Source organism: Lygodium microphyllum, chromosome 6 (assembly GCF_053477565.2).
Source record: "Lygodium microphyllum isolate KBCC chromosome 6, Lygodium_microphyllum_v1.1.10, whole genome shotgun sequence".
NCBI lineage: Eukaryota > Viridiplantae > Streptophyta > Polypodiopsida > Schizaeales > Lygodiaceae > Lygodium > Lygodium microphyllum.
In genome coordinates this window covers 141,226,525-141,251,807 of record NC_141140.1, presented here as the reverse complement: position 1 = coordinate 141,251,807, position 25,283 = coordinate 141,226,525, and the positions used below count along the sequence as shown (strand labels likewise).

At 42.1% G+C, this 25,283-nt stretch overlaps 1 protein-coding gene across 2 annotated transcripts in view; it reads left to right on the top strand.

Annotated features, from left to right (window-relative positions):
* The first annotated feature begins 7,946 nt into the window (after positions 1–7,946).
* LOC148035213 (uncharacterized) overlaps positions 7,947–25,283 on the top strand; it is a 29,819-nt gene continuing 12,482 nt past the window's right edge. Inside the window, exons 1-2 of one of the 2 annotated variants that reach the window (XM_087680173.1) lie at positions 7,947–9,500; positions 9,793–11,191. In XM_087680173.1, the coding sequence (XP_087536299.1) occupies positions 8,935–9,500; positions 9,793–11,191 (1,965 nt within the window). In that variant the 5' untranslated portion in view covers positions 7,947–8,934. The remainder of the gene's footprint in view (positions 9,501–9,792; positions 11,192–25,283) is intronic. The other variant, XM_087680172.1, reaches the window with a different exon arrangement.

Here is a 25,283-nt window from a genome sequence, read left to right as displayed (position 1 = left end):
TTTATTTGAGCCACATTGAATTGGTGTGCAAGATTTAGAATTACATTTTGCAACCTAACAACAAACTCTTTTATCATGAGGTTTACGACACTAGAATAGAAGGAAGAAAGAGTACAAGCTTCACAAAGGAAAGAAGATGAGATTTCATTTAGTGTCTCAAAAAGCTTGTTCATTTTTCTCATTAGTTGTTTCATTCTCTACTTCCATCACGCCAACCAATGACATCACATTAAGAATAGAAATTTTTTGGGTGAGGGAAGGTTTGGATAGGCTACTTGATGAGCCCTACACAATGAAAAAAGTTTTTGTAGAGCACATACATAGTAGAGTTTTTTCAAAATAGCAACATATTTTTTTTGTGATGCACATGCACATGCGATTATTAAAAAAGTAGCAATTGAAGATGCAAAAAATTCATTCAATGTGATATAATAGAGAAAGGCAAAGCCTATCTAACAACCTCTTTAACATTTCCTTTAGTGACCATAGTATTGGTTCTAGATTTTGCCATGATTGGTAAAAGGCAATGTACATAAAAGGTTTTTGTGGGACAAATGTATTAAATTGAGGATATATTGTACGTTAGGATGAGATAGACATTTGGAGAAGTTGATTCTAAAATGTTAAAACTTTAACCATAAAGCAACTAAGAGCTACACATTGATGCTATCTTTATTGGTAATTGTTAGGACGTTTCATCTATCTTGCCTCCATTTTTAATAACATCAAGATGTCATGGATTGCACATTAAATCCTACATGTAAATTGTCTAACTCACTTTTGTGATGCCTTTTGTTCTCTTAGTGTTGATCCAACGTAAAGGGCAATAATGAGACCACAAGGTGCGCAATCTAACAGTTGGTACACATTACATGGGCCAAGTGTAGGAGTACCTGGACTACCAAAATGATTCTTCCTATTCACATCCATGTATGACTTTTGGGGTTACAACTTATGTTAGGGGGCTTGAAAAAACTTTTTCAATGCGTTAACTTAACTTCCACATTCTTAAGGGTTACCATCAAGTCAAGCTTTAAGTTGGATACATGAAAATTTATGTGAATGCTTATAAACCTTGAGTTGTTTTAGCTATAACAATGACAACTCAAAACCTCTACAGCTAAAACTACAATTTTGTGAAGGCAAACCTTTCCATAATGTGAATCATTGAATTAATGTTACTGTGGCACAATCTTCCTTTACTATTGATATATCATATGTTGTTCATTTGGCTAAGTAGCATTTTCTTACACCACACCTCCAACGTTGAAGTAATCCTTCACTCAAAACACACAATTTACTTCATAATATGATTTAGTTGGTTTATCTAAGTGGCATTTGCTCACATTGCACCTTCAATGTTGAAGTAATCCTTCTCTCAATCTTCAACTGAAAATAACATAATGTAGTTGGTTTACCTAAGTAGTATTTGCTTATACCACACCTTCAATGTTGAAATAATTTTGCACTCAAAATATAAAAATGACTTCAATTAGAAATAGTGTAATGTAATTAATTTACCTAAATAGCATTTGCTTATACCACACCTTATATGCTGAAGTAATCCTTCACTTGAAGCACACAAATTACTTTAACGAAAAATAATACAGTGAAAACTAGTTTATCTAAACCACAATCGCCCAGTTAGACTCTCCAAAACATGCAAGATGATTTCATGTCAAAGGGCAAGTTAATTAAGAAATTGAAAACAACTATTATAGAAAGCTCAAATGTCCTTCATGTTATTACCAACTTCTAGACAATAATAAGATGTTGCCATGGACTTGGAAATAATCAAATTTTGCATCCAATACTTTAACACCACACGAGGTTTGATGAATGGTTAGGAGGGAAAGTAGATGAAGGAAGTAGTGTAGCAAACTAATAAACCTTGCATTTGGCTTATGAGAGGTTAGTGGTGGGGACCTAAAGCATTACTTGGGGCTAGGGACTAGGGCATTCCCCCAACCCTCAAGAAGAAGAAGTGGGAGCACCTTGGCCTATTCGCTAATGTTTGCAAATGTTTGGTCATTTAATTGCACTAAAAATACAAACGCCCTAGCTATCGTGCATTGCAATCTATGTTCTTCAATTCTCATAAACATTGCAACAACATCCATCCAAAGCACTATGCAAGCTATTGAGTCATGAGCATTATTGTTGGTAAAACACATTAGACACAAATGTGGGTTGGTATGAGTGGAAATCTCTTATACACATATTCTTCCTTACACTCTCAACTCTTTCTTATCTTATGGCCGTGTTTGCTTTCAACTATGAACACCAACCATTGTCATGGTAATCAATGGTGGCGCATGAAAACCATTTTGGACTTCCACATGTCCAAACTAAATTTTCTCATCATATAAGATTGACATGCATAGCCTATTTTGGAGTCATACATGTGTGCACAAAATCATAAAATCACAAATAAGTCTCACCATCAAATTTGCTTGCTCAAATTTGATAAGAATTAGAGATGAGGAAGGCATTCACTTAGTAACTTATATGAGACACATGGAAGAAGGGGAGTGTAAGGGCAATGGTAAGCTTATCATAGTACATGCATCACATCATGAATTGTTTTGTCTATAGGTGGTCACGCTAAATTTGGATCTTTTTTCCCACAATATTGAACCTTATAATTATGTAGCCTTCTTGCACATTCATCTACAAGACTTGTTGGTCAAAGGTGAGGATTTACTTTGAAAGAGCGCACTCACAAAATTTTGATTAGAAAGGTGTAGTGTTGGAGCCAATTTGCTTTTACTTAGTCTAGGGTTGTCATTTCAATTTGTGAATCAACATCCAAGTACTAGTGGCACCTAGAATGCCAATTATATAATTTCAATGCATCACACTTTCGATTGGAGGTTTTGTATGAGAATTGGGAACTTGTTGTTGATTGACAACATTACAAAATCCATATCATATAGCTTTGTGTTATTGTTTATTAGTTCAAGGGTTATATTTCATGAGCGGCCACCGTATATTAAAAGCAATGGAGCAAACATAAGGACAAGTGGAGAATTTGTAGAAATGGATATTGTTTGGAGATTTATGTTTTATACATAGCCTATGACTGCAAAGCCACCACCAATTTGCGTTCATTGTGGTTTTTTAGTCCTAGTTTGTCACACTTAATGGTAAAGTTGTGGCATTTTCAACTAATGGTTTTTGACTTTTGAGTCTCATTTTAGTTTTATCATCTCCTTGTCTTGCCTAACCATGTATCAATGAAGTGCCTATGTGGTGTAATTTACCTTTATTCCATGTCTCTTTGTTTTCAAGGTCTCCAACTTCAAATTATAAAAGACAAATAATATTTGAGCTCATAAGTTTAGATTAGGCATTTCCACCACCTCATTACCATCAAACATAATCTATGCCTTAATTAACAATATTAGGTGTTACTTAAACTTAAACATATATTTCAACATAGCCAATCAAGCCTAAAACCAACTCGAGGAGTTCAATGTTCAGATGCCATTATCCTTTGATTTTTTAAGAGCAATGTAATGGACTAAGAACATGAGTCTAGATCCACTCCTACTATACAAAAGGGTATAGTATCTAATATATCGACTTTTATTAATTTAATCAAGGTCTCTCTTGGAGAGCTTAGCTAAATATAACTTGATGCTTTGTGCTTGTGTGGGAGCTGACATGGACTTAGACATAAGAGACAAACTATCTCTCTTGGCTAAAGTCTTCCAACTGGTATTAGTATTTGGTTCTTGATCACTTTGAATTGACTAGCTCTAATAGGGCTATACTTACCTTTTTAGTGTGCCTTTTTAACATTTGGCAAGAGTTCATATGGTCATGGATACTTTTAGGGGAAATCCCTCTACTTACTTTTAGGGGAAATCCCTCTACTTGGCCAATTAGTTGTTCTTGCAAGGGGAATGGCTAGTTTTACCTTTCTTGCTAGAGGGTTTTTGTCAAAATTTGATTCCTTGGGGGGTGGGTGTGTGTGTGTGTGTGTGTGTGTGTTTTTTTTTTTTTTGGGAGGGGAGGGGTGGGGGTGAGGTGGAGTGAAAGTAGTATATTTCCTGGAGGGTGCATGATACGTCCCTTCATCTTTTTCTCTTTTCCCTCTTTGATCATCCTCTTCGACTCATCTTGCTTGCCATCATGGATGCTTTAGCCATTCTAATCATTGCAAGTTTGCTTATGCATCCTAGGCTTAAATTCAAACCCTAACTTGCTAGGGTTCATAACCTTCTTCCTTTCTCAAGTTTGTCATTCCATCTCAAATACTAGGCAACCAAAGCTAAGAATTTTACTTCCTCACATGAGATCTTTTTTTCTTGTATCTATCAAATTTGATTGTTTTGTATGTTGAGCCATGAAATCTAGGGTGTACTGGAAGGGTTGTAGGAATGGCTCAAATTTGATCTCCATTCTCTCATTTTAGGGCCCCCAAAGCTTCTTCAAGTTCTAACACAAGGAGAGGAGCAATGTTGAGGCAAAAAGTGACCACATACAAAGTTTCATCACTTAAAGCTTTCATGGTGGATAGACAACAAGTGTGGTTGAAGCTTTGTCAAATTAGGAGCCATAAAATCTCATCGAGAAGTTAAATTGTGCAAATAATCAATTTTACATTTGCATGTAAATTAAAATATCTCTCTATTGATTTGCATGGGACGCTTTAACAAAGTGTTTGAGTAAGAGCCAAAAAGACCTTGCTCCATGAAATTCTAAGGTTGCAACAAGCTCGTGAGACTAATGGCATTGAGCATAATACATACTAGTGTATAGTTATACAATGGTTGGTGACTAAAATCGGTGCAAGATGTATGTTGATGGTATGTCTTCTTGTATGTTATCTCCCTCTTCATCTTGTTCCATAGGCTCCAAGAACGACTCCAACAACAATCCAATCAAGGATCACAAATGGATGTGTAGAAGAAGGCCACCTCTCTATTCAGAATCATTGTGATTGTTTAAATTTTTGCATTTTTCAATGTTTAAAATGAGCCCAGTGCATGAACTAAAGCCACATCATATCAACTAAAGCAAACAACTTTGAATGCATATATAGTATGAAAAACCCACATTACATTGAATGAAGATTATGTCTCAAGAAGGCTGAATGATACCATCCCAAGCTACCTTTGCCAAGTTGGGTTCCTAGATCCTCTTGATCAAGTTCAAGCAAACCCACATTATATAAAATCTATCACACAAATTTGGATGGAAATGTTGGATGTGAAAGAGAGACTATCCACTTTTTAGCAAAGAGAAAAGGAGATAAACTTTTGGATATGAAGATGGCCCAATAACCATAAAAGGAACTTTAGATAACAATCTAAAAGAAGGGTGGAATAAGGATCATAAATGAGAAACAAGTAACACAATGATCTAATAAGATTTTGATTCATCCTTGGCATTGCCCAAGAAGTGGACCAATGTAGAGCCTACATTCTCCAAAATTGCAAAGTCATTTTCCTCATTTGCCTCCCTTTGTACATCATCAACATCCACAACTTCTCTTTTCCGCAACATCATAAAGATAGGTTAAGAGTTCACATCTTATTTCATTTCATTGTGTAATAAAGGTTTCCAACATAGCACCATGCTTGTTAGCATACAATTAATTGGCTTCCAACGGTAGTGGAGGATGAAGAGTTGCCTTGTAGCATGTTTATTAGGACTAGTGTTAGTGGCTCCTCTACTATTAGGATTTATCTACTCGAAGATGTGTGACTATACATGTACATATGCACAATCATGCATATACTCGTCAACTGCATCATTCTTTTGTAGAAAGATCATTGTCGAAAACAAAATTGTGGAGCATGTTAGCTCTATAGGCTGGATAAATACATTCCCACTTCTTACAACAAGCCTCACAATCCTCGTCAAAGTCAAAGAATGTGAATGCCATCCTTTTTGAGATCTTGGATCACAAGGCCCTATTTTTGTGGCTTGTTAAACTCATCATTCAAAGCTCCATCCTCATGGTAGGGACTAACAACCCTCAAAATCCTTCGATTGTTATTACTGGCTAGTCTCTTCCACAATTTCCTGCTCTATTTATTTATCTTGTAACTTCTTCTTGCCCTTTGGCTTCTTTTGGGCATGTGTAGATGCTTTTGGGCTACCATCCTCTAATTATCTTCTGCCTCTCTTGGTCCCTTTCCTAGCTATAGGTGTTGGAGTATTAACCAATTCAATGCACTTAACAAGTTGGATTTGATGGATGTAAGAGGAACGAGAGAGGAACCAAGTTGTGTGTCAATTGGCATTTTGACGATTGGGGACTTGAGAGGGAGCATGCTTTTAGGAATAGGGATAGCTTAAACTCCATAAAGTGCACGTGCTATTGTAGGGCTAGCATGATTGAAATGTCTAGGTTGGATAGAGTGGATTGAGTACAAAAAAGTGAGGAAGGTCACGAGCATAGCACTTGTCACATTTGAAGCTGAATAAACTCCTCTTTCACATGAGGGTCAATAAGAAAGTGTTGCATTGGAAATAATGTTCCCTCTCACCTATGCAAACAATACAATTGTGAAAACTTCATATCGAGGAGAACACAACATAACGACTTAAGCAATGTTCACTCCGATTTGGATTATTACTTTTTTACATTTTAATTTATTGTTATTTGAATTACTAGAATGTTCTAATTTGAATTGTCTAATCTAAACTATAATAATAGATAATACGCATAGTGAGTAGTATTTACATTTACTTTGTGTGTACAAACTCATTTGATAGTTCTAGTTAGGACATGTATAAACCCATCGGTGGTTCATAATGGAATATGAGCCCACAATATGATTTTGTATATAAGCATATAGTAAGAATTGAATGGTTGATTGATCAATGTGCACTGAGGAAATAGTTCCCAGGAGTTTCTTAAAGTGATTGGTATGCAAACCAATCAAGGAGGGGATGAACTAACATTCAAAAAGATTGAATTGAAGTGTATAGGCTTGTGAATAGGTCCATGTGGAAACAATATGGGCAATGCTATAGAGACAAAAACAAAATTGGGCTTGCTATCCAATACACAAGATTGTTGTACATGCATTCGACACCAAAATTGAATTGGTTGGCAAGCATGCTGAGTGCAAGGAAAGAACAAGTAGGAGCTTCTGTCCATTTGACTAGCATTTGATGCATCCCTCTTCAGGGGAATCTTTATGGCATCATCACTCGTTGGTTCTATTAGGAGCCATCAATTGCCATTCACCATGGGAAGTGGAAAAAGCAAAAAGGCAAGTAGGAGCTTCTATCCATTTGATTGGCATTTGATGCATCCCTCTTCGGGTGAATCTTTCCAACCAGTCAGGAAGACTTGTGAGTTAGTATGCCAAGTTGGAGAAGACATGTGAGTGGGTGAATCTTTCTAGTTGGTCAGGGCATTCCAATTATTGAATGTGTGTTAACATGCCAAGTAGGAGAAAGCATGCAATTCATCTGCCTTGATGTGAAAGCAACAATCCAATGCGTTAGTCTTTAAGTAGTTGCCCTTTGCCCCACATTTGGGTGTTTCGCCCTGATGTGAAACATACCTAAGTTGAAAGTTTTTGGATTAGTTTCTCAAAAATGGAGCTAAAAGGTGGGAGGGAGGCGAATCCCGCGTGGGTGTTCAGGTGTGTGAGTCTAATGAAAAAAGAGTTCCTTAAAAATGGTTTTCGGCGAAATGCAAGATAACATAAGGTATTATTGTGCGAAGTGGGCGTGTGAACAGGAACAAAGCCTGAAATGGGCGTGTGAACAGGAACAAAGCCTGAAATGGGTAACATTCATGGCAGGGAGGTTGGCCACGGCGGCAGTCTTTGCCCGTACGAGGGACAAGACTCCAGCGAAGCGTTGTGTGAACAGGCAGTATGAGGCTTAATGGTGGATCGGGCCGCCACGTGGCGGGCATCCAGTGGGCGTAGAGGCCAGGAGAAGTGTTTGGCGTTTTTGCTGTGTGTCAGACTTAAGTGGGCTCGACACACAACAGCATTGGAGAAGAAGGAAGCTGGAGTCTAGAGTCTACCATTGACAGACTGTTCCTTGTGTGTAGCTCCATTTTTCAGAGCTTGTCAGAGGGAGAGAGAGGGGAAGGAATTTTCGTCAATGGATTTTCAGGGAGCCGCAACAACAGCAGCAGTAGCAGCAGGAGAGACAAGGAAGTAGAAGGCCCCCTCGCCAGTAAGCATCACGCTAAACCGCAGGGTTTTTAATCGGCATAACGCTAGCTCCCAGAACGCTTAGCCTTTCCCTGTCTAAGCTCGTATCAAATGATGGCTTTGAAGGGCCGCCGTGGCCGCACACCGAGGACCACATAGCTTGAATCCTTTCAGGTTTACAGAGATCATATGTAGCTCGACTTCTCCCAGCTTAACAGGGATTGACATAGCTTGAACCCTTGCAGTCGGACAGATATTTGTAGCTTGAATTCTTGCAGTTTGAAAGGGATTGAGGCAGCTTGAGTTCTTGCAGGTTTACAGAGATACTCCGCTTGAGTCCTTGCAGTCTTACTGGGATATCGAGCTCGAATCCTCACAGTTTTACAGCGATCTTACTGCCGCTTGTGCAGGGTTTTTATTTTTGGTTCTTTTTACTTCGTATTTGGCATCTATGGTGGCTTTCTTCCCACGGAATACTGGGCCTTATGCATGGTTCCTATTCAAATCAGAGCTTTTCTAGCTAGGAAGGCCTACACAGGGTAACCTTCACATCAATAATGGTTCCTTTTCAAAAGGAATGGTGCGCCATGAGGGCTAAGAGCTAGCCTATCTCTCTCTCTCTCCCCCAGCACCATCAGCATCTCCTGCGCTTCGCCATTGAGCCTGCTAGCTTCTCTGCACGCTACCTCAACCAGAAAGCAATGACCTTGCATAGGATAGGCACTATCTGCGTGGTTGAATCCTAGGTAGAATCATCTTGCTTCTTCGTCATCTTCATCTTCTTCTTGGGAGTCCCATGGCGGGCATGCCAAGTCTATTAGAGAGGGATTTGTCCTCCAAGTCTCACAGCAAGCTGCTGCCTCCTTTGTATTCATCACCGAGGGTATCTGGAGGAGCTCTAGGGCTTTCATCATCGTTTATGGATTCAGAGGAGCCATCAGCAGGAGGACCAGCAATTGATTATCGTGATGTTTTTGGCGGCCCTCCCAAGTATGCAGCTTCAGCATTCTCGTCACAGCATGGATCTTTGCCATCGTTGGAGGATGTTTTCTCCAGGTCATCGTCATTTAAGACCTCACTCCCCACCTATGAGCTTCCGGTCTTCGGTGATGATTCTCCTGGAAACAGTCTTAGGTCCAGTTTCACAGAGGACTTGCACAGGCGATCAGGAAGTCATGATCCAAGTCATGATCCGTTTGCTTCCCCAAGCTTAGCTCGGGGCCATACCCCAGGGGCCTCTCAGTGGAAACCTAGTTCTCGCTCTACATCTCGGCGAATGAGCCCTGTGCATCCCGCCGCACAGCTGGAACGCCAACTCACTAACGAAGTGCCCTTTGGTTCAGCAGGGTTTTCCAGATCCAGGTACTCAACTTTTCTCTCCCCCTCTCTCTGAGACACATGTGGTTTGTTTGGGATCTCGCGGGTGATCTCCCCCTCCTCCTCCCTTATCCATCTATCTATCTATCTACCTATCTATCTGTCTTCTTCTGTGCAAAAGTTAGCAAAAGGTGTTCTATGCATTGTTAGTATGAAACTTGTGCTTGCAATGTAAGGTTGCTTACTTCTTGAGTTTGTTCCTGCTTTAGAACGGGCCGATGGCTGGAAATTTTATATGATGGTGCTCATTTTCTTCATTTTCTTCTGTTGATGCAAGTGGACGAAAGCCTCTGGAGAGTCCCTTTACTGCTTCAAACCCTGATCCACGGAGCTCAAGTTTGCCATCGTCACCACCTCATGCAAGTCTCTGGAGTCATCTAAAGAGATCAACAAGGTCAAAGATTGGTGATACCATCAGACGATCTTCAGATGTGGAAGTTGATGATGTTTTTGGTGGCTTCCCTAGGAGGAGTTTTCCACAGGCATTGAACAATGAAACACATAGGCCAAATTCTGAATCTGCTGCCCCACGTACTGTTGATCCGGAGTTTCCCAGTTCTCTGTTTTCAGCAGATGAACAAGGATTGGCAGCAGGCGATTTTATTGAAATTAGCATGGATAGATACAGGAACCCAACTGCTGAGGCAGACTCTCAGAAGACTCAGATAACCATGAATCAACCTTATTTTGCACCTCATCCATTAGTCAAGCCATCCCCTTCAAGGCCCCCAACTGTGCCAGCAGTTCAGTTTAAAGTCAAGTCATGGAAGGATTGGGCTTCTGAATTACCCAAAAGTCAGTCTGTCAGCTTTTCCTCAACATGTGATTCTTCTATAGAGGGAACGGCTTCGCCACCTTCTGTTGCAGAAAGGGAAGAGATGGAAAATGGAGAGGCCCATTCTTTATATGTGAAAGATTGGGTAGAAGCAAGTTCAGGTTGCCTTCCTGGTCAACAAACTCACAGAAACTCATCAGCCCAACATTCACGCAAGAACTCGTCGGAACTTCTGGGAGCAAATGGAAACCAGCAAAAATTGACCTCTGCAGAAGGAACTGTGGATATGGAAGAGAGGGAATTGCAGGCTTTATTAATAAAGGCATGGAAGATTAATGAACAGAGGGAAAGGGAGAAAATGATTGCGCAACAAAGACGTGAAGTGTATGTGAAAGAGAAGGAGCTACAGTGGAAGGAGTTGAGAAGACAGTCAAATAAATTGTCTAAGGCTTCAAGGACTCAACAAGAACAGCAGTTTGATCAAGAGAGTAAAGAGCCTGCTGTACAACTGACAGAGGAAAAACCAGTTATGAGCAAGGAGAAAAAGGTTACAGATAGTCCTACTTCAAAGGTTCTTAGTAGTAATAGTCAACTACTGGCCGAATTGCAAGAGAAGGTTGTAAAGTTGGCAGAAAGAAAGGCTAGGTCTTATTCTCAAGAGTCATCATGCAGGGTTGGATTTACTGGGGATGTGAATGATGAGACAGGTGCAGAATCATTTGTGACATCAAGCAAGCAGTCTACTGGTAGTGGGGCTTTTGAAGTAGGGCTGGAAACAGTGGGCAAAGTACATGTTGCTGCAGCACAGGAATTGACAGGAGTCAATGTGAATGAACTGTCTGAAAGTTCAATTGACCAGAAAAGTCCGGTCATGCAAGTTCATGTGGATGAGCCAGAGAAGGTTAGTTTTTGCACTTATAAATCATTTTTTATAAAGAATGTAGGGTTGATTATCTGGAGGGCTTGAATGCACAACTTTGTGGAGGGTTGATTATCTGGAGGGTTTGAACTCACAACTTTGTGGAGCATTTTTCAACACCCTATCCAGTGTGCTTCATAGCTCTTTGCTTGAGTAGTTTGATAAAATGAGATGCATCTTTTCACCTCATATTAACTTTTCAAGGTGAAGGTTTTGGCCTCTCTTTTTGTTTTGTTTGTGTTCTTTTTGTATTGTATTGTACTTTTTTTTTTGGGGGGGGGGGGGGGGGGAATGTAAGGGCTTTGTCGCTATACCATGGCGCTATCACCGGAAACACCTATATAGGGAGTAGTATTGACTTTGAGCCCTGCTTGGTTTCTACTCTATGTGTGATTTCCTATACCCAGTGGTGAACCCTCTTATGTGCGGCGTCACAAGGGTGTAGTCTTGGGATATGCCTTCTTTGATTGAATAATACAAGAGTATATCTTGCTCTCACATATCGTGTTACCTTTCTGTGCCGTGTTGAGTGAGTAACGAGTGCAGGTGCATCACACTTGGTATCAAAGTAACTCTTGCTTGGAGTGAAGGAGTGCTCACGGAAGCAAGAGAGGAGATCCAGTGCCCCAAAGAGAATGAGCCGAAATGACCCACGTCGTGACGCCCTACTTCGCGTTGACCTTGGCGCGACACCCTCGGCACGGCGACCCCGACACCATTTGCCATCTAAAGACGTGACATGGCTTCCTCGCAACACAACCACCACTCAAAGGCGAAACATGGCTTCCCACCCACCCGATCGACCACATGGAGGACGACAAAGAGAATGTACCCATCCCAACAATGAAAGAGAGGAAGAAGAGTAGAGGGCAAGAATGGAGAGTAGCCTAAGAGGAGAAGGTAGCCGGATTGAAAAGGCAATTGGAGGGCATGCCAGGCATGCTGGAGTCAATTTGGAGGAACATGCAGATGAGGGAAGGGGAAGAGGAAATGATAAGAAAATTAGAAGTGGATCAGGGCTATAGAGAATGGGTGTTACAACAATAAGAAGAGAAGAAAAGACAAAATACAAGAGAAGATGGATAGATTAGGGAGAGAGGAGACTCCTAGGAGGGCACAAGATACAAGAAAAGACAAGGAGAAGGTAGTAGAAGCTGAAAGTAAGAAGAAGGACAAGAAACACAACCATAGAGAAGAGGAGATAGTGACAAGTCAGAAGACGACTACGGCTAATTCAAGATGCCCCAACCTGCCAAATACAAAGGAGAGAGAGATGGGTTGGTTCTGAAGAAGTGGATTGTAGAAGTGGACAGATACTTAAAATATGTCAGGATCACCGAAGATAGAAAGGCAGAGGTGGCAACCATCTACTTGGAGGAGAATGTTGCTAGTTGGTACGCGTTGAAAGAGGATCAGGGACACACCATCTTTTCATGGGAAGAACTCCAAGAAGAACTCAAAGATTACTTCATTCCAAAGATGGAAAAATTCAAAGTCAGAGATGAATAGAGAAACCTCAAGTAAACGCAAGGGAAGACGAAAGAGTATGTTAGCAAATACAAACAGCTCATGCTGCAACTATCCAACATGGTCACTGACACCAAATTGCATGGATTCTTATTGGGAATGCAAGAATGGGCTAGAAGAGACGTAGAGAGGCAGGAACCAACCAGCTTAGCCAAGGCCATGAGAATGGCTTAAAGACTAGTGGACCTAGAAGGCAGGAGGACAGCCCAGGGGAACCAGAACAGATTCAACATCAACCTCAACAACAATTCATGGACCTCGAGACCCAATGCTCCTAGAGGCCCGCTCACAGAGACGCGGAGCTAGGCCTCCAGCATAACACCAACTGCGTTACAATCTGCATTGGTACCAAGAGGAGCAGTTGGCAAATGGGGGGAACAACCACTACGGGCCGTCTCCAAGTGTGTCGTATGGTCCCACGGGATCAAACACATCATGGTGGAGATCCCCAGGCCCAACTACAAGGATCAGATGTTTCAAATGCAGGGGACCACACTATTAAAACAGATGTCCCATGGAAGACAACCTCATCAAGTGGGTCGAGGGTGAATTACACATGCGTATGGAGGAGAAGAACCGCAACCCCCGCACATCCAAGAAATCCCAAGCGGAAGTGATGGAAGCATGGACCATCCAAGAGTGGGGACAGTCAATGCGCGACTCCAATGCATGGCGGCCCGGGTAGTAGCAGTCCACCACCTATACATCAAAGGTAGAGTGAGTGAAGGCAATTAAGCTTGTTATGGTGGACACAGGGGCCACTCACAACTTTATCACACCGGAGTGCACAGCCAAACATGGATTGAAATTGTTAAAGGCTTTGGAAGGATTAACAATAACATTCGTACAAGGAGAGGCCAAGGAAGTGAAATAGGTCTTTGTAGTACAAGTAGAAGCTCGGAAATGGAAAGCAAAATTCAACTTCTTAGTAATCCCCATGGATGATTTTGAAGTTATTCTAGGCTTGGAATTCTATGATAAATATGGCATTGCAATGTTTGGAAAGGAAGTTAATGAGATGATGCTGGATATGCAAGGAGAAGGCGCTAGAGTATCTTGTGAAAAAATGCAGTTGCCAGGTAACACACCAGTCAAAGTGCAAATGAAGGAGAACAAGCATGGAGTTCTTGGGGTCAAGCCCAAACCAACCAGGAGTGCCAACCCAAGCAACACCGTGTCAAGTGAACCCTATTAGACCACGCATCATGACGTGTAGTGCCAAGCAAGTGGAGAAATCAGTTAAGCAAGGAGACATAGTCTACCTATGTATGATTCGACCCATTGAGCAAGAGGTCACCAAGAAGCCCAAACCCCAAACTAGCAGCACAGAAGTGGTAGAAATACTTAAGGAGTTCAAAGATGTATTGCCAGCAGAGCTACCCAAGGGCCTACCACCCAAAAGGGACGTGGATCACAAAATCGAACTCATTCCAAGATTTGCCTCACTGGCCAGAGCCCCTTATCTTATGAATCATACATAACTCATGGAATTGAAGAAGTAGCTACATGAATTAGAAAAACAAGGTTTCATCCGCCCCAGAAAACCCCCCTTTGGTGTCACAGATTATGCTAGCATACTACAATACATAATCACCAGGTTAAAGACTCCATCCATGAGGCCACAAAATGTGCCTGGCCCATTGCCAACCTAAGACTAACCATTCAAAATTACCAAATTTGCATAGCAGAAGAAGATATCCCCAAAACAGCTTTCCGTACCTGATATGGTAATTTTGAATGGTTAGTCTTAGGTTGGCAATGGGCCAGGCACATTTTGTGGCCTCATGGATGGAGTCTTTAGACCTGAGATAGATGTCTTTGTCATTATCTACATTGATGATCTCCTAGTCTATAGCAAAACCCTAGAAGAACACAAACAACACTTACGCTTAGTTTTTGAGAAGTTGCGACAACATAAGCTATGAGTTTGCAGTAAAAGAGTTAGAATTCCTAGGCTTCATCGTAGGAGCGGATGGTATCAAAGTGGACCCCAAGAAAGTAGAAGCTGTCCAAAAATGGCCTGTATTGAAGACTGTAAGAGAAGTGCGGGAGTTCCTCAGCTTCACAGTGTTTTGTAGAAGGTTCATCAAGGATTACAGCACCACTATCCCACCTCACCAAAGAAGATAACACATTTACATGTGGTAGCAAGCAACAAAACATGAAGAGATGAAGAAATGCACGAGTCAAACCCCTGTCTTGAAAGTACCTAACTTCACCAAACCCTTTGAGATCTCCACAAATGCATCCGATTATGGCATTAGGGGTGTACTAGTGTAAGAAAGCCACCCCATCGCTTATGAATCCAAGAAGTTCACAGATGCTGAAACTAGGTGGAGCACACATGAGAAGGAAATGCGCGCAATCATCCACTGCCTTAGAAAATGGAAGCATTATGTTCAAACAAACACACAGTAGTCTTCATCGACAATCTCTCTCTCAAATACTTCCAATCCCAACCCAAGCTATCGATCAAACAAGCCCGTTGGTTGGACTTTCTAGCTGAATTTAACTTGGAGATAAAACACAAGCCAACCTCCACCAACAAGATAGCAGATGCCTTGAGCCGTAAAGCTGATTTGAAAGCCATCAGTGTGGTCAGTAGCAACTTCATGGAATTAGTGAAGGAAGCCTTGGAAGAGAACCAAGGCATGCACAAAATTATACAAGATGTGGAAGCTGACAAAACGCTGCATGGAATGTAGACCCTTGAGGAGGGAATCCTATTTGTAAGTAAGAGATTGTAGATTCCCAACAATGTGAAGCTGAAGAAACTCATCTTACATGAAATACATGATGGAAAACTAGGAGGACATAAAGGATAGAGCGAAACACTGGAGGCTCTTAGGAAGTAGCTCTTTTGGCCCAACATGAAAGAAGAAGTCATTGACTACATCAAGACATGTCCTACTTGTCAACTTGTGAAGGCACCACGCTCTAAGCTAGCAGACTTGCTTCAACCTATGCACGTACCTAGCCGCCCATGGGATGTAATCAGCATGGATTTCATTGTGGAGCTCCCCGAATCCCATGGATACACCATCATCTTTGTAGTAGTGGACTATTTTCTCCAAGCAAGCTCACTTCATCCCTGCCAAACCACCATTGTAGTAGTGGACTATTTCTCCAAGCAAGCTCACTTCATCCCTGCCAAACCACCATTGAATGCCAAGCTCACTTCATCCCTGCCAAACCACCATTGAACGCCAAAGAGGTAGCCCATCTCTTCTTTACACGTGTTGAAGCTACATGGCCTATCCTTAGCCATAGTATCAAATAGAGACGGAAGATTCATGAGTGACGTGGAAGGAACTCTTTTAAGACCCTAGAAACACAGTTGCAATTCTCATCATCCTTCCACCCCAAGATAGATGGGCAAACACAGAGTCAACCAAGGCATCGAAGATTATCTCAAGAGTCATGCTCGGGTGGACCAAAAGGATTGGGCCTTGTACCTTGATATGCTGGAATTCCACTATGACAGCTCCGTCCACTTTGCCATAGGTTACACACCCTTTGAATTGGCCACAAGAAAAGAAGCCATCACCCCCCTTGCCTTAGCATTTGGAGCGGCCAAAGCTGAAGATCAAGATGTGGAGGAATTCTTGAAGAAATGGAGAGATTGGAAAGTGGCGGCCAAGCAGAGCCTAGAACAAAGCAAAATCACCATGATAGAGCAAGCCAACAAAAAGAGAAAGGCCGTACTTTTCACTAAAGGCGACATGGTCCTAGTCAACTCCAAGAATATGTCACTCCCAAAGAATATGAGCCCCAAATTCAATCACCGCTTCTATGGACTCTACTGTATCACTCAAGTGCTAAATAAAGTCACCTACAAGCTCGACTTGCCAGAAGGTATCTGTGTTCATAATGCCTTTCATGCTCGTCTTCTGTGCAGATTCTATCCCGACAACCAATGGGAGTGGCATGTATAAATGCTCCATTCCAACGGGCCCTTCGAAGTAGAAGCATTCCTCCGACGCCGAGAACAAAAAGGATACTCTAAGTATCTCACCAAGTGACGCGGGCACCCTCTCAAGGAAGCCACCTGGATTTCGGAAGTGGAGGCGTGAGAACGTGGCAAAGATGCCTTTGCCATTTGGCTCAAGGAGAATCCCACCAATCCTTCCAATGCCCCTTGAGCCTTCCCAAATAAACGGTCCTCATCATAGGTCGAATAACGTCTCCACTCCTCAAATGTACTTGAGTCGAGGGTGGACTCACATGGTATCCCAAACAATAAACCCAAAGAGCCCCTACCAAGTCTAGATGGGCAGACACTGACCAGCTTGCTAGAAAAAGCTGTGTTAAGACCCCCAAGTCCTAGTGCGGCAGACAATGACTAGTCTGATAGTATAGACTGTGTTAAGACCCCGCGAATGTTTCACCAAGTCCTAGACCGGCAGACACTAGCCAGCTTGCTAGCAAAATTTGTGTTAAGACCCTAGATGAGTCAAACAAACGCTACCCTTAGATTGTTGAGGATAGCAATCCAGTACACGGGGGTGAGTGTAAGGGCTTTATAGCTATACCATGGCGTTATCACCGGAGACACCTATATAGGGAGTAGTAGTGACTCCGAGTCTTGCTTGGTTTTGACTCTATGTGTGATTTCCTATACCTAGTGGTGAACCCTCTTATGTGCGGTGTCATGAGGGTGTAGTCGTGGGATGTGCCTATGTTGTACCGTTTCTTTGATTGAATAATACAAGAGTCTACCTTGCTCTCACATATCATGTTACCTTTTTGTGTCGTGTTAAGTGAGTGACGAGTGCAGGTGCATCACACGAAGGGGGTGTGATTGGAATCACTTTCTTGGAGGAGCATCAAGAAGGCTTTCTACAACCGGCCTTTACACTTATAAAGTGCACTAGGTAACTTAACTTGCAAAAGCACTGAACTAAACTACAATTTTAGCAGGTTTTGATTTCACATAGAGGGAGCTAGAGTGCTTCTGCTCAGAGATAAGGCACAAATTGGTCTGAAAGCTGATGTGGCAGTTGTTGTGGCAAATCACAGCTATTTGGAGCAATGAGGTTGATGCATAGTGTGAATGATTCTAATCCGACTGAGAAAGGAAATGCATGCTCTAGAGTAAGTTGCCTCCTTCATCAAAACACGACTGATTTGGCAGAGCTTCTAACATCCCCATTTGACTTAGAGTGACAGCTTAGATTGAGGCTCAAAGGCACGAGATGATAGTGCATGACAAACATGACTGCTAACACCCCCTCTTAGATCTTGGAGGTGGTTGAAGGTTGAAGATGTGGATTCGAGGGTGTCAGGAAGAGTGCCAATGCCAATGAAGTTTGTTGATGCAGACTATCGATGAAGAAGCTCCTCACGGTCTTGGGAATCCCTCTTTGAAACACTAGGGGCCAAGGAATTCACAACCACATCATTGATATTGTCCCCCTTTGAAAGGGATGGGGGGTACAAGTGAACCACTAGAGGAGAGGGTGGGGGAGGGGAAGGAACTTGTGGAATAGATGGTGCACAAGTTGGAATGGGTGCAATAATAGACAATTGCCTCAGAGGACCTTGCATAAGAGAAGGGAAATGGAGCTTCTAGAGCCCATGCTCTTGCCAACATGTTACTAAAATTACTTTGGAAGAAGGATCATTACTAAACATGGTTGACCTCGTGACAACCACCTAGGCAGGAAGTCTAGTAAGGCCATAAAGTGATAGTAGTGGAAAGCTTGGCACAATAATGGCGGCAAAGTGTCAACATTGACAATCAGAAGAGAAGAAAAATTTGCACTAAACAATAAAGGAAAGCTGAATATAATGAGGATTGATCAGTCCATGCATGCAGCCAAAGGCCTTGGTGAGGGCACTGGATCAGGTTGAATAATGATGACAACACTTGTGATGGTGCTGTGTTGAGAAACCACTTCTCCAGTTCACACACTTCATTTAGGGTTTCTTATTGACAATCCCAAAAAGGGTTGGTGTCCACATTTTTGTCACTTTTTCAATGGCTTATGCCTATAAATAGGCAGTCACTTCATTCATTCTTCACTTCTACCCTACCACCTCTCTTCAATCATTCTTTATCCCTCTTCCTATATCATCAAACACCCTTCCCTTCTCTCACCAGCCCCTTCCGTTGCCCTCGTACCCCCCTAGGAGGACATTGTGGTTCGTGGCTCGTGGCTGCACTATCCTAGCTTAAGGCTTCTCGTTTAGAGCATCTTCCACTGAGCATCACTGATTTCATCACTCACGCTCGGTGAAAAAATTACAAATCTTCTCCTTGCATGGTGTCATCATCTCCAACTTGGCGTCAACATGCTAGCCTCTGGCAATAGTCTACATCACTGAGCGTCAGTGATTTCATCACTTGTCTATCACAAGGGCTGTTGGGACTTGATTTTTTGCAGCCTGGCTTCTCCTTCATCATTTGGCATTACTCGTCTATGATAGGGGCTGCTGGGGCTTGTGTTTTTGCAGGCCGGCTCCTCCTCCATCAACTGGCGTCACTTGTCTATTATAGGGGCTATTGGGACCTGTGTTTTTGCAGCATGGCTTCTCCTCCACCACCCGGCGTCACTTGCCTATCACAGAGGCTATTGGGACTTGCATATTTGCAGCTTGGCTTATTAGCGTCATCATTATCCACCTGGTGTTAGCTTTTGTGTTGCTCTCCTTGAGTTTGACAGCTCTGACACTTTGAGATTTGTGTTTTGCTACCCAAGTCACTCCCCAGCGTCAAAGGACTACGGTTCGCTTCCTCAACAACTAGTGATCATCTTCCACATCTCTGACGGCATTAGAGGATTGTGGTCTGCTCCATCGATAGCTATCTTTCACCTTCTAGTGATTACTTTGATAGCCCATTGCCTGGAGGACTGCGTTTTGCTCCCTTCATTGTGTAGATTCCCACAGGTGGTCTCTTGATTCAGGGAGGACAATGCAATTATCTTTTGAGCTTCGACTCGGTTGTATCAGCATTTCTTCTTATAGCATGATTTGGTGCATCATCACCGTGTTCTTGTGTTTTTGAGTCTCTCTTCTCTCTCAGTGTTTGCCGTAAACATTGTGTTACTCCTCGCAAATCCTATTGTCTCTCTGTACTGTCGCTTATTTTGACATGGTATCAGAGGATACATGTTATTTTTGACATGGTGGAGACGGAGTGTGCAGCCAGCAGTCCTCGCCAAAGAGATGGAGAAGGCAGCAGCAACCTGAATGCATGAACCTACCAGAAAGAAGAATGAATCTGCCCCACATTGGCCATTGATCTAAACAGCCAAAGTGGCTGAAACTGGCTGACCAGCTGCTGCATAATGAAATAATGCAGTCAGCCTGGTTAAAACTTGTCAACCAGCACACACAAGGGATGAAAATGCTCATGTGGCAGTTGTTGTGGCAAATCATAGCCATTTGAAGCAGACCGGGGTTAATGCATGGTGTGAATGCATCTAAAGCAACCGAGAGAAGAAATGCATGCTCTAGAATAAGCTGCCTCCTACGTCAAAACACATGACAAAGATGTCAGAGCTTCTAATGTCCCCATCTAACTTAGACTAAGGTTCACATGCAAGAGATGATAGTGCATGATAAACATGATTGCTAACATATTTAACAAAGCACCCATAGCCACACAGTTGTTGCCATTGTCATTGATAACCTACACTACATTTTCTGCACCAATCTCCCAAATGGTAGCCTTGATGCACCTATAGATGTTATTACCTGCAATCATTGTCCTTGCTGTCGATGCATCTTGGCACGCAAGAACATGGTACCTTTTTAGGAGGACACCAAGATGTTATACACATTCCTCCTCCTCATATCTTTCCATCCATCACATAACATAGTGTAGCCATATTTTTGCGAAGTAGTCTTCAAATGTTGCATCTCTAGCTCTATAGCTTGTTTCTCTCTAACAAGCTCACATGTGCACAAGGCCTCATATGTGAGGCTCTCCCACTCACATCCAATTCGACTTCTGGCCTTGATGGTCATTTTCCACCTTTTTGTGTATGGAGGCTTTTGAAGGGTTGCCGAAATATTTGCCCTTTTCATTTATTCATCCTTGGGACAGGCATTGACTGACCTTTCTTCGATAGCACTCGAGATCCTAAGCCTTATTTCCCATCTAGGATGTGAGAGTGGATGTTTAGAGATTTATTCACCCTTTGGATATGCATTGGGAGGTTACTATTGTATAGTTAGCACTCTCAGGCACAGTTATGTGTTTTCTATTTATCAAGTTGGATAGATAGATGTAGTCTATAGGTCATTTCCAGTTTTACCGGGCAGTCAGCTAGGCTAGGCAAGCTGTATAGGCAGTCCCACATTAGTTTGCAGCATTTTAGGCATTATTTTATTCAGTGATTGCATTTGTGCATCAATCGGTGAAATTTTCTTAGTTGGCCTAATTGTTTTATTGCTATTTTGCTTGCCTATTTATAGACAGCCTGCCTTGATCATTCTTCAGTCGTCATTTTAGGTGGAGAGGGAGATCAGCTTGCGGAGATACATTCGACAGCCTGTGTACATATGCCTTCTTCATTTCAACATTCATCTACTTCACATTTTTGTATTCTACTATCTCTTTTCTCTCTCCTTCTCTCATGTTTATTTTCTTTCAATTTGGTTACATGCTTCCAAAATAGGGGTCCTTGATAACTTCCATACCCTGTAACTCTATGCAATGTGCCTTGAGATGCTACCAACTTTATGACTCTATCTAACATAGATGCTAGATCCACAAAGCTCGCTTTTTTGTCATCTGATCAGATAGACCTCATCTAATGTACAAGTTAGTGTTGAGTTAAAACACGCTTTATAGTTAATTAGCATTTTAAAACAGCTCCAAAGCATGCTTAGTTTATGAAAAACACCAATTTGGCGCATTGTTCGAGAGAGTTTTAGTGGTCCCCCAAAACCCTAATTTTTTGGGGCACCTTTTAACATCTATAAATAGATAGGCTGCCCATCATTTAGCCTCATCCCTATCATGTAGATTTCAGCCATCATCCACCTACCATTTGTTGTCCAGCCATCATTGACTACAGCCCATCACTATCCAATCCCAGAGAGCTTGTTTTCAGCCATCACCTTGTTGTTTGGAGGTCTCCATTTGCAATGTCATCATAGCACTTGATTAGCTTGTGTTTTCAGCATTTGGTGCCAGGCGATAGGTTGTTGCCATCTCTCCCATTGGGTGATTGTGTTAGTACTTGCGTTTTTGTTGTCAAGCAGATTGTCTACATTAGCAAACACCTCTCTTGTTGTCACTTGAGTTCCCTGACACTTTGTTGGTGTTTCTCGCACTTCGATTGGTGGCTACTGCACTTGGAATCCTTCTTCGGTGGACTTCACTCTCCAACATGGCATTGCTTTGCCCTTGGGCATTTTGTACACTATTACATTCATTTACAACATTCATTCACTTCAGAGTTTCTTCTCTCTATGTTTGTCTCTGTGTTTGATACCTCTCTTGTTGTCGTCTTAGTTCCATGACACTTTCTTGGTGTTTCTCGCACTCTGATTGGTGGTAATTGCACTTGGAATCCTTCTCCGATGGACGTCACTCTCTAATATTGCATTGCTCTGCCCTTCGGCATTCTGTACACTCTTACATTCATTTACTTTAGAGTTTTTTCTCTTTGTGGGTGAACCAGGGACAGGGAACCGGCTATAGGGTTTTGCAATGCTGGGAAAGAACCTTCAGAGGCCTGGGAGGCCAGGACAGACCTCATTTTCTTAGTTGGCTTTGTTGTGAGAGAGAGAGAGAGAGAGAGAGAGAGAGAGAGAGAGAGAGAGAGAGAGCTTCTGGTTCACAGGACGAGGAAACGCAACCCCGATTCCAGGCGCATTCGATTCGTGCCACTTCAAGTGAGTCCAGTGAGTTCCAGTAGCACTTTGATTGGTTATGGGATGCTTTGTGATGATTGAGTACAGAAGACAATAGGGAGGATTCAAACGCATCGGAATTGCACCCGCCGCCGACGCAGTCGGACCAACTTGCAGTGGTCCGATTCCCAGAATCGGACCACCCGAGTTTTGGAGTCGGACCGTCCGATTGCGAGTGAGTCGGACCAGTCTAGTCCGATTGCCAGGATTGGAGTTTTTGCGTTTTGCATTTAGGGTTCGAGTTTTACTTGTCTGTGTTTAAGTCTTTGTATTTCAGCTTTGATTGTATATGTTGTGTTTCCTCAATGCAAACCCTAGCATATCTTCACAAGATATGAGAGCCGGTGGTTTTCTAAAAAGTATCTTCCGGTGATTGTGAAGGCTAGTCTTTGTGTGAGACTCATATGCGACTTGATTCTAACTCATAATGTCTTAGGTACCTTTTTCTTCGAATCCTATGATGCCTTATAAGGCTTCTTCATCATTGGAGACTCTGAGAAGGCATTATGGTCTCAATGAGGAGGCAGACACACCTTCACCTTTACCATCTTCTTCTTCTTGTTTTGGTCATCTTATAGATAAAGAGTTTGAGAAGTACTTGCACATCACATAGAGTTTGGTTCACATTCCTCCAACGAGTGCTACTACTCTGTTTGGATTGATTGGTGAGATTGGCCATCTCTCTAATCTTGGAGAGATTTTGATATTCGACATGTCTAGTGAGCCATCTCCTTTATCTCCGCCAGGACTTATATCAAGTTCGTATAAATCTTTTGAGTTGTATGAGCCAAAACCCTCTCCTATTTTTCTTTTGTTGTGCTAGATTCATATGATTTTCAGAATGCTAACTCTAATAGAGAAGGCTCTCGAAACAGATACCCTTCATCAGATATATCTTTGCCATATGCTTCATTTGAGTAAGTAAACCACACTTCTCAACTCCCTTTCATCCTACCACTATCTTCTCCACATTTTGATCTACTGACATTCTCATTCCAAAATCTTGGATTACATATCACTTTTGCTCAAAGCATACTAGGGGTTGGATCTTCCATCTCCACTTCTAATACTCTCTCTTTCTCCATCCCACTATCTACCTACCCTCCAATCACTCCACCTCTTGGTGCATCATTAGGGAAAATGCCACCCTTTAATACTGTACTTTCCACATACCCCCATTTTACCACATTCTTTTACTTTGGGACGGTATGTGATAGGCATTCCTCTCACTACCCCTGAGCACTCACAAATCCCCCACAAGAACAAATCCCCCACAAGACCTTTTAGATGTAAGGATCTCCATCCTCTGTTTATAGATTATTATTCAAAATTCCTTGGATCACTCCTACGTAGGATTTCTATCCTCTGCTCCCCATATCCCTATTTCTCCATCATGGGGTCCTCAAGCAGTCACCATATCCATTTCTAATCCACCCTTGCTCACATTTGTATATGCTATGTACATTTATTGTATGCATGGTGGGCACTCTGGGATTACTTCCCAAGTGTACTTCACTCCACCTCCCTATACTTCATATTCATCCTACTTTCATTACACACTTTATCTCCCAGCATTGCCACTCCTATTGTAAGAGTTAAGAATGCCTTCATGGATAAGACTCGTCTTAAGGGATTGTATTTCACTTCTTGGTCAAACTTCATGTAACTAGTGCTTGAATGTCAGGGATTTTGGGACCTCATTGTTAGTACCAAGCCTATGGAGACCCTTGATTATTCACCTTGATTACATCGGTCAATGGATAGCTGGCAATGCCACAACTAGTGTTGAGTTAATGTAGGAGTCGAAACATGCATGTGGCTATTGTCTTGAAACATGCTTGTGCTATTGAGGTCCTCTACTACTAGATTTGCTTATATGTTTACTGTATTGGAGAATTTGATATGGGTCTGTCTAAATTTGATACGGACCATTGTATGCCACGAATGGCTCACATGGAGTAAGAGTCTTCAAAGGCTCTTGCTTTTAGGCGCAATATTTTAAATGAGAGTTGGTGGGTTGAGGCAAAGGTATTGGTGAAAAGTCTTACTCCTGTTTACATTGTATTACGTATCACTGATATGAAGAGGAGTACTTTGGGCTTTCTATATGAATATATGGATAAAATTGTCGAGGCCTCGCTTTGTAGCAGCTTTTTGCCCTGGGACAAGTAAGTTCTCATTTAACTTTTACACATGTAGTTATTTGGTGTTAACGACTCCTTGATGATTAATCATTATTTTAACTTTTAAGTTTTGAACTTATTTTATCTATGATCCATCATCCTTCGCTCTAAAGGGTTGATGAGATTCATGTAGTGTGGAATGCACGATGCGATTGGTTCCATAAATCAATCCTTGCTTTCGCACTTATCTTGCATTTCCTTCTTTGTCTCGTTCACCTTTACAGGTGAATGTTGACAAGATTGATATAGAGATGGTTCGTAACATCCCGCAGATACCACAGGAGGAACCAAAGATCTACTCCATGCTCTATGAAGAGCTATTGGCACCAGTGCATGAGACTTGCACATAGAGGAGGGTTAGAGCGAGGGTCACACGTGGTAGTACATCACAGGTAGAGTCAAAGCTAGAGTTTGAGACTAGGCTGAGGCTGCTTTATTAACTTCTCGATCAGGGTCCTTGGAGTCGGACAAGGAGATGATGCACAGATCCGCAG